This window comes from Anabas testudineus, chromosome 11 (genome assembly GCF_900324465.2).
Source record: "Anabas testudineus chromosome 11, fAnaTes1.2, whole genome shotgun sequence".
In the NCBI taxonomy this organism is placed as follows: domain Eukaryota; kingdom Metazoa; phylum Chordata; class Actinopteri; order Anabantiformes; family Anabantidae; genus Anabas; species Anabas testudineus.
In genome coordinates this window covers 10,451,549-10,461,849 of record NC_046620.1, presented here as the reverse complement: position 1 = coordinate 10,461,849, position 10,301 = coordinate 10,451,549, and the positions used below count along the sequence as shown (strand labels likewise).

At 38.6% G+C, this 10,301-nt stretch overlaps 1 protein-coding gene across 1 annotated transcript; it reads left to right on the top strand.

The window, feature by feature from the left end:
- Positions 1–2,505: 2,505 nt before the first annotated feature.
- Positions 2,506–10,144, top strand: LOC113154596 (14-3-3 protein beta/alpha-B-like). The gene is made up of 6 exons (XM_026348883.1): positions 2,506–2,629; positions 4,161–4,468; positions 6,173–6,296; positions 7,425–7,588; positions 8,408–8,503; positions 8,637–10,144. The coding sequence occupies exons 2-6, from the start codon at positions 4,175–4,177 to the stop codon at positions 8,709–8,711; spliced, it is 753 nt and encodes a 250-aa protein (XP_026204668.1). The 5' UTR covers positions 2,506–2,629; positions 4,161–4,174; the 3' UTR covers positions 8,712–10,144.
- Positions 10,145–10,301: the final 157 nt, after the last annotated feature.

The window sequence follows — 10,301 nt, the reverse complement described above, 5'->3', positions numbered from 1 at the left end:
GTTCCTGGTGGTTAAATTTCAAGTTCATATGAAATGATGGTAAACATGGCTTCATCATTGGAAAATATGACTTGATGCAAACAAGAAAAGAATGCAAGTGCCAAATCTTAAATATGTATGCAAATTGTATGTAATGAAACATATACAGCTAATTAGTTATATAGTGTGGAGGATGTAACCTCTTGTATGAATTTTTGGCAACAGGAAATGACTCAAAATGCTGAGCTGTGTGTGTCTAACAAACAAGTAAGTCCTGCCTGAACACGCTTCACCAGCAGGAGAAGACGTCGGCGAGTTCTATTCATCACACAAAGCATGCATTTCCTGTATTCCCTATTCTCAAGCTGTGACCAATGCATCAATTCAGCCAAGAGTCAACAACTGAAAAAGAAAAGGACATCCTGTGTTGCCTTACAGACAAAAAGAGAAAAAAGAAGCACCATGTCATTACATTTTTTGTGTTGGACATGTGTATTCACCCAATCCTTAAAGGTAATTAATTATTTAAGTCAAAATAAGACTCAGTTTTCCTCATTCAGAAGGAGAAAAGTTGATGCCATGCTGCCTGTTTTCTAATGGTTAAAGCCGTTTGTCTGAATGAGTCACAGCCCACATTGTTCTTCTGTCCCCTCACACATAGATTTCCTTTGTGTGTTACAGTCTGTCTGAATCTAGGCACAGGGGCTGACATGAAAAAGAGGAGCACTTGCACAAAATGAAATTACTTGTCTTAATTAGGTGAGGGAATTAATTAGATTCCCACTGAGTATAGATAATCTATTTCTAGGCACATTTCTCAGTTAGAAGAGATTGTTCTTGCTTTACTGGCAATAATGAAACACTGTGGTTTCTGGCTTTATGCTCCAGTTTCTGTCATTCAAAACATTTGGAAACATTTCATAATTCAGAATAATAGACACATATAAATATTTCATGAAAACAACTCTGGGTTTTCAAGACAGTGGTCGCCATGGCAACAGCACTTCTATATTATTATTATTATTTCTGTCTGGGCCCAAAACTACAACAGACCAGAAGTCCTTGTACTGATCTACTTCAGAACAATTTTGAACCCCACCCAAACATGTACCCACAAAGACACACCCTGATGAAAACTTGAATGTTAGGAAATTTTTCTACAACATGCTGTAACCTATTAGTTGTTCTAATATGTATTATTTATTCAGTTCAGCTTCATGTGTGTTATTCTTTACCATTTAGTTAATCACGTTATATACGATACTATATGTACCACCGTTACAATCAGTTCTGCTCTTGGTTGTAATGAAAAACTGTGTAAAAACAACATTTCTTTATTAAAAGTGTGAAACTGCCCACTTTTAACTTTTTTACTTTTTACTTACTAAGCTTGAGATAGGCATGTGATACCAAAGAGTGTAATGGCTATTTCAAAACTAGTGGAACCAGACAAACAGGGATGGCGGCTGTAGTACAGAGAGGGGGCCTTTCAGCCAGGTCATTGGCCAATGTAGTTTAGCTTTGAGTAGATATGTGTGGATTTACTGTAAAGTCTGGTTAAACAGGAGCATCACCTCTTTGCATGGGCAAAGGTAGGATACAAAGACAATTTGAAGGTATGTTCCAACAGGATATTAAATTATATAGGCCTAATCTGTTGTATATATTCATAATGGGCACAGATTAATACTCACTGCAGAACTGGGCTATTGGCACGTAAAAATATAATTTAATGTTATGTGAATGCTCATTATTAATAAAGATAAGGAGCTGTGCCATGATGAATTATTCTTTTACTGTCACATATTGAGAGAAAAAGGTTTGCCTTAATTGACAAACCAATTTATTGTTATGACAAATTCAAATGTTATCTCATTATGATTTACATTGTAAGTGGCCTACATATTACTGTGTGTGTGTGCAGCAAAAACCAATGGACATTTTTTAATTTCTTTCATGTCTCTCTTGTGATGATGATGATAGGGAAAATGAATTGATAAATTAGATAAGCATCATCCATTAGCGTCTCCCTCTTAGATACACAGTTCCTATAGCAACCGACGGCAACTAGGATGTGGCACACTTTATGGGACATTTACACTGTAGAAAAAAAAGCCCAATTAAAGTTGACACGCCCTATTTTCCGGGGATCTCTTACCATAAAGGACTTCTGATGAACTGATTTTTTTCTAAACTGTTGAAACATGACCAAAAAATGTTTGCCCCCCACTTCAAGAGACGTCGGTATTTATTACCATGGCGAGCAGTGCAATTTGAACACGTCATGGCGGCATTGGCGTTCACCAACTACATCTCCCATGAGTCTTTGAGGGCGTTGTCGCACAAATGCCCGAACCAGACCCAAAAAAGTGTGCTCCACATACATCGTTGGCTTTATTTAAAACCATAATAATGAGTTGCAAGTAAATACGCTTAGAAAGAAACGCTTTACGTGTTGCTTGTTTACGTGTCTTTAAAAAAATGTCGCCTGCAAATGCGGTTGCCCTAGCAACTCGGTCCTGACGTCATCCGTCCCGGTGCGACCCTGCTGCTGTGTGTTTGATTGGAGGGAAACCCCGTGGACGAGCGGGAGCGATCATCAGCTGTGCGGCCGGGATTCAGGAACAACGTCGCTCAACGACATTTACAGGTTAGTTTACATGTATTTACCACAAATGATGGAGGATTGTTCGACAGAATATCACCAGACACGCTCGGCGTTTATTACGGGGCGTTTTTTTAAGCCTCGCATCCGTCGCTCATGCTCATACTCAAGAGTGGAAACGAGTGATGCTTCGCTGCTCAGTCATTGTTCGGCGCTGAATGGGAAGCGCAGCTGCACTTTAATCCATCTTTGCTTTTTTTTTAGCCCCTGCGCTGTGTGGAGACAGATTTCGCATCGACCAGATTATATTCTCTCAAGTAGAAGCATTTAAAAACACCGTTCTGTGCTCTCGCAGACAATAGCTCTGGTTTGTTTTCCGGGAAGCGAAAAAAAAAAGGGCGTTCACTGTGGACGGGACTAACGTTAAGCTAGGCTCCTTTTTATTCTGGGTTTGACTCGTTCGCTGACACTTTTTTGAGGGGTCATGTCCGTCATTTTGTGGCGTGATCAAGCGTTTTCACACCAAACATCGAACATCTTGAAGCCGAATCCCACAGAAAACCCTTTAACGGGTTTTTTATCCAGGCAGTCCGCTGTACGAGCTCGGTGGGCAGGTGTGTGTGACGTAAAACTGGGTGGCCGACATTCCTCAGAGGGGCAGGTGTCTGCATGCTGCTTAATCTGGCTCACTTTTACTTGGTGTGATTTTTTTTTTTTTTTTATTATTCCTGAATCATTGTTGTGGTCTTTTCCTGTTTGTATAAGGAATCCGGTAAGCGATCTTAAATTGCGTTTATTATTGTTTATACAGTGCAGTTATCCTGAGATAGATCAATGGATTTGTGTTAAAGAGAAAGCCTATAGGCGACTTATTGCTCCTTTTTGAGACGTAGACCTATGTCTGAAAAATGATGTAGTGAGTTTGGTGTCAGCAGGGGTCTGACAGGACTAATACTGCCCATAACAACAAAGATCACATGTAAGAAGATTAGAGCTCACATGTATTATTCTAAAGACCAAGTGTTTTAACTCGCACAATAAATGAGGAACCATTTATTGTGTGAGTTAAAACACTTGGTTTTTAAAATGTATGGAACATGCATGTGACATAATTATGGTTAATCAGGAAGATGACTTGCATAATAATTCACAGAACTGGACGGCGTGTTGGAAAAACATGAAAAGAAACTATTTCTGAATTTTAACTTGTCTTAATATAAAACCATGTTTACCTGTTGTATTTCTTATCACTTGGATGCCATTTGAATTTAGTCACTTCCTTAAATTACTTAATATTGTGAGTGACTGAAACATTGACACATTTATGTAGTTGCAGAAAAAAATGCAGCTGATAATAACCAGTGTACCACATGTTTGTCATAACTGCATTAATCCCAGTGTAATCTCTGTTAGATAATCTTTGTTTTATCAGATGAATTTCAAACGTTCTTCAGGTTACACAAATCAGGTTTCCCAGGAAGGGCAAGACTTTTAAATGCATTGTAGCTTTTCTTCATTCCTGTCCCCTTTGTTTTGTCCTTCCTGACCCCCCACACCTCTGTCCTTCCTTCCTCAGCCCACACAGAAGCCATGGCAGACAAGGAGGAGCTGGTACAGAAGGCCAAACTATCCGAGCAGGCTGAGCGCTATGATGATATGGCTGCGGCCATGAAGGCTGTCACAGAGGAGGGTCCAGAGCTCAGCAATGAGGAGCGCAACCTGCTCTCTGTTGCCTACAAGAATGTGGTCGGGGCCAGGAGGTCCTCATGGAGGGTGGTGTCCACCATGGAGCAGAAATCTGATGACGGTGGCAAGGCTGCCCTGGCCAAGGACTACAGAGAGAAGATTGAGAAAGAGCTGAATGAAATCTGCCAGGAAGTACTGGTAAGAGGCAGAGATGGTGGAGTGGGAAGAAAGGTGGATATGGAACAAGTAGATGTTTTAATCGGATGGGAACATAGTGAGAAGTGCAACAAAGTAGAAATTCAGCTGTTTGCTAGTGAGACCTAATTAACATTAAGTTGCCTTGAGCTACACAGCAGCCCGAACAATCCACATTCGTTTTCTTAATAAAAACCTGCTAAAAAGTGTCCTTGCCTAACTGATAGACATGACCATGTTTTATGTTGCCCATTTTTATTATTAAAATAAAAAAAACAACAAAAAAGCAAAGCACAGATGACATAAATTTTAAGGCTAGATGGCTAACTAAACTTAAGATGTAGCTGCAGTGGTTGATCTGGCCTGGTGTGCTGAATATTCGTCAGTATTAATAACAACACATTGTTGACGTGGAGGCTACAGCACTAAAGTGGTGCAAGAAGGCTAAATGACTAAATATAAATGCATATATAATAGTGGTTGTGATAATGTTGTGTTGGTGTCTTGCTAGAGCATTTATAATATGTCTGAGACTGGCTTGTTTGAAGCCATCCTACCATGTAGACAAGTGATGGTTTAAGCAAATAAAGGTGCTCTGCTCTAGCAGATGTTTGAATGTCCTACAGATAGACAGCATTTGAATAATATGGATATATATATTAACATGTTCATAGACACTTTAGCCAAATTTAATTGGATGTTCTTTTGTATTCCTGCACCACTTGAAGGGTGTTCATCTCAAAAAGCATAGCTAAACATCTGTGTAGATTGTCTGCAGATTTCTTATCATGTCTTTTGCATGATGGACTGCCACTGGAGTCTTATTTATATCTTATTTTTAAAGCTGTCTTGTTTGAGTTGTTCTTTAAATGAAGCTTAAATTGCCTACTGTCTCAGTAGAATACATCTGGTCAGTAAAATTAAAGAAAAATGATTCTGCTGCTTTGCTGACAGTTGTCAGAAAATCAAAACGTACAGTAATAATTTAGAAAACTTTGAATGTATGATGAATGACCTCACATGTGACATGCCAGAAATTAGCGACCTGCAACAATGAAGCTGGGGTTGGCCTTTAAACCTATGTGACCATGTGTCTCAAGCTTTAGGTTGCACTATTTCATTGTGCTCATACTAAAATAATCTCTCTCACTGCTATTTATCTTTTAAATGATTGATACTCTGTAAATCTCGGAGCACTTTTTTTCCTCCACATGACTGGAAAATTTACATTGTGTATTGTGTCATCTTTCCATTGGCCTCCACACTCCACAATTTCAGGTTTATAATAAAAACACACACACAATTAAACTATGAATTTTTTATTAAGGGGTATATTTTTATTACAAATTGTTTGGACCATAAGTAGAATGAAAGAGAGCACTAGTTTACTAATTGCAGAGAGATTGGCAGGCTAATGATGATTTCCACTGCTCACAGACTATTTATGAAACATGCTGGTAGGGTCTCACTTATCTTCTCTGATATAGCTGTTAATTGTAGGAGCAAAAGAAATGTGGGAGTAAACACAGCTGTAAATTCTATGGAATGCAAAGCCAAATGGATAAATAATGTCTCTTATCACCACTTATACATGTATCATAGATGTTTGATAATAGAATATAAAATATAACTTGTTCAATTACTATTGTGAGCTCATGAAATGACTTCACACTTCTCAGTGCTGATGTTGCACCCTTTTACTTGCAGAATTTGCTCGACAATCATCTGATCCCCAAAGCCACGGCTGCTGACAGTAAAGTCTTCTACCTGAAGATGAAGGGAGACTATTACCGCTACCTGGCTGAGGTGGCCACTGGAACTGAAAAAGAGAGTGAGTAAAGCAGACCTTTTTGTATCCAGAAACAGTAAATGCAAATCATGTCATTTAGAGGGATCAGCTTTCATGAGAAGTATACGAGACTCTTCAAACACAAACTGTTAAAATGGTGCCACCTAATGTTAAAATGTCATGCTGCTGTGTGATGAAGTGCTTTGTTTCTATGGCAATAGTCACACATCTAAGGCACATTAATGTTCACATCAGTGCGCATTAATGGTCCTTAAAAATCTTCTGAGATGAAGAAGCCAGGTTTTCTTCATGTGCTTGTAGCCGGAATACTGACACCTTTTGCATCCTTGACCCACAACTGTCAGCCAAAATGCAGGTGAGGGCTGCTGCTGGGTTGTCATGGCAACAGGAGCAGGACCAGGGTGTTGGCTGCTAGTGGTTGCTAGGAGGCATTTGCAGAATTTTTTTTTTTTTTTTTTGCATCCTAAGTATTGTTTCATCTCACTGGCAAATTCATAAGAACCTCTTTGGGTGTTTAGTCAGATTTGATTTCAGTTTATCCATAATTCTGCTGCTTGCCTTTTGGTTGTTAATGGGCTCTAATTGATTTTTATTCATTTATTTATTTGCTGTCTGAAATTGAGGTTGGACACAACAAAGAATTTGTGTTGAGCCCTTAATGGGCCAACTCGCTTGTGAAGAACTGAGACCCAACACATTTAGTTCAGGTGTAGATTCTGTATTATTGGTTTGAGTCTACATTTAAAATCTATGTTGTTTTTTCAAATATTGTGTACCCTGTAAGACCTCTGATCTGTGGACTACCTTGGGGTTTTGTCAGATGAATGAGGAAAAAATTTGTGGATTAACTGATGCAGAATATTATTCACAGTTATCCTATTTGATAGTCTGTGTCTGGGCAGAGCTTGGATGTCATGTTTAGAAGAGTGTGCAAGCTGTTTATGTTTTGTTTTTTCATCCTTAATATGTGTAAACACTGGCTTTGAGATTGCCAGAAAGAACTCTGGAAAGCAGTATCATGCACAATTATGTACTCGCAGATGGTGCACAGTGAAATCTAATTCCATTCAGAGTAGTTACAAACTCTAGAAATCATTTTCTCCCATTCAAATGATCTGCTTCCTAACTGGTCTGTTTTCTTGTGTGCAGCCATCATTAATAACTCACAGGACGCTTACCAGAAAGCCTTGGATATCAGCTACAAAGACATGGAGCCTACACATCCCATCCGCCTAGGCCTGGCTCTTAACTTCTCCGTCTTTTATTACGAGATTGTCAACTCGCCCGAGAAGGCCTGTCAACTGGCCAAGACGGTAAAAAAAATGTTTTGTTCACATTGTTTTTTTTCTCACTGAGTGCTTCACTTTTGTGTTTGGTTTGTCTCCGCCCTGTGTCCTCTTTAAGAATTGTCCTGAAAATAGTGAAAATGCTAATATGTGCTAATAAGTGGGTGTGGCAGGCTTTGACAAATGCACTTACCAGAAACTGGAGACTTCAGCATTCTGTGAAATCAGTTTATTAGCTGAGAGAGTAAGCTGACAAGGTGATGGCTGTACCCTTGTATTAACAAACAGACATGGGCGACATCAGTCTGCTTCACTAACTTTGCAAGGAATTCATTAATTCCCCAAAATGTCAAACTACTCCTTTAATCATACAAAGATTCGAAATACTGCAGATTTGTTTTACTAACTTAATATATTCAGTTATTTTGGTGACACAATACAATACATTTTGACCATGAAAACCTTAACATTGAAAATACTTTTGGACGAACTTTCAATTTAAAGTTTCTGTTATTATCCTAAAAAACACATATCAACATAGGTGAACCATTGGATTCATCATAAGAACACAGGTACAAACATTTCTGCAGTTTAAGGATACATCGTGAGTCTGACACTTTTTCTTTTAAAGAACCTGGGAAGATGTGGCTGAATAAGACCCAGTGAAGAAGCAATGCTCCTTTTTACTTTAAATCCCATTTATAGCTGTTTGCTGTGTCTTTTTATTGTTGTCCTGCCAATTTGTATTAAAATCAATGTCAGTCTGACTTAGAATTTTTATTGACTTTGAGGAACATGCACTTTAGTTGTGGTTTGGTTGAAGTACTGATGGTTGCCTCTCTACAGGCCTTTGATGATGCCATTGCCAAGTTGGACAACCTCCAAAGCGAGTCCTACAAAGACAGCACCTTGATCATGCAGCTGCTCCGTGACAATCTGACAGTGAGTGTCTCAACATTCTGCTTCCTTGACTTCCTTCATATTTATACAGATTTCTTCACATCAGCTGTCAGACTTGACTAAATACTTGACATCCAATGGTGAACTAACCCCTGTATCATGGACTGTATTGCAGCTGTGGATGTCAGATGCCCAAGGTGAGGAAACGCTTGAGGAACAGGGGCCGGAGGACCCAAGTGAGAAGAACTGAACTTCAGAAAAACAAAACTAAAACACACATTTTTTACCTCTCACCAGCCTAAGTTGTGTGCGTGGTTTTGTGTGCACATACATGCACAGATATGTATGTTTACACTCCACTCACAATGTGTAAAGTACAGTGTGTGTGTGCAGATACATTGAAGTGTGTGTGTTAACTGTATGAGCACCTCCACAGAGAAAAGAATGAAAAGTAGTTTCTTTTTTTTTTTTTTACTCATTTTGTGAACCAGTGGATGTTTATTTTTAGATTTTCTTTTTTTGTCCATGGTTTAGTCCAGATGAAATCCCTCCTTTAGATCCAAATCAGCCCCCACGCTGTTTAACCTTATTCACTGTAGCAAACTGCTGCTGGTGCAGGAAAACACAAACAAAAAAAACCTCTTACTGTAATTTTGATAATTTGTATGTTTTTACTTGAACATTTACAATCTTTGTGACACTTGGGTTTACCAAACACGTTTGGAGCACGTCAACTGTTAAAAAAGAAAAGGAAAAAAATGTCACATCGGTCTGAATTAGCTAAATTTTAGTTCTCATCTAACAATATCAGTGATCATATAGAAGGCAGGGTGTTCTTGGTAAACGTGTATTACCATACTGCTTGTATCCAACCTGTCCTGTCAGTGTCCAGTGTAGCAGGTAGTGACTTTATGGATGGTACATGTGTCATGGCTCAGTATGTTCCAAGTGCATTTGGGCGTAGGAAAGGTTTTCTGTATGAATGGCCACTTGCGAAAACTGTAGTTAAACTTTGGTTAATAGTTTTGTTGAGAGGATTACATTCCATTCCACGTACTGACATCTTTTTCACTCAGAGAAATGTGTAGACTATTATTTCCTACAATTTTCCATACGACATGACAAAGTATAGACAGCCTGAGATAAAGTGAACAACTTGACAAAATGGCTCAATACTGTAACTTTTTGATATTTTATCTTTTCAGCAGCGCAGAGGATACTTTTGCCATGTGCTTTTATGTGGCTTTCTACTCTTTTCTATTCAGGTGTTTTTTGTATTTTCGTTTTGTGTATTTTATTCCCTTTGAATCTTGATTTGACTCCTGGAATGTATGTGGTTCTCAATACTATGGTGTGAGGGTTAGGCGTGCTTTGAAACTGGCAGTTTTTGCTTAGGATTTAGCTTGAACCAGATGTGTTACAGTTACATTTACCTTCCTTGAAACAATGTTGTGGCAAGGCAAACTAAAACAATGCTAAATATAAATGAACTATAAAAAGCAACTTGGTAGAAAGCTGCATTATGGCCATTTAGTAGTCACAAAGTAGTGCCAGTTTCTTCTAATTACAGTATATTGGTTTTAAAAAGATGGGATGCAGGATTCAGATTTTGCAGGTTACACTCTGAGTACGTTATTTGGTTATGTGCTTTCATGTAAGTGGAATTAAAACATTAAAATCAAATGTGCTGTGTTCAGTGTGTTTTTCTCTATACAGTAGCATGTTATTTTAACAACACAGTGGATATGAGAAACTGTGTTTGGCCACTCTAGGTTCATCAGCTTAGTCTGCCACTTTTTACCAAATGTCAGCTGTGCGTTCAGTGAATCAGAAGCTGGCT

Excerpts from the sequence above, each read along its gene's own strand:
- LOC113154596 (XM_026348883.1), top strand. The coding sequence starts at position 4,175 with ATGGCAGACAAGGAGGAGCTGGTACAGAAGGCCAAACTATCCGAGCAG. Across the intron at positions 6,297-7,424 it reads CACTGGAACTGAAAAAGAGA|CCATCATTAATAACTCACAG; the intron begins GTGAGTAAAGCA and ends TCTTGTGTGCAG. Across the intron at positions 7,589-8,407 it reads CCTGTCAACTGGCCAAGACG|GCCTTTGATGATGCCATTGC; the intron begins GTAAAAAAAATG and ends GCCTCTCTACAG.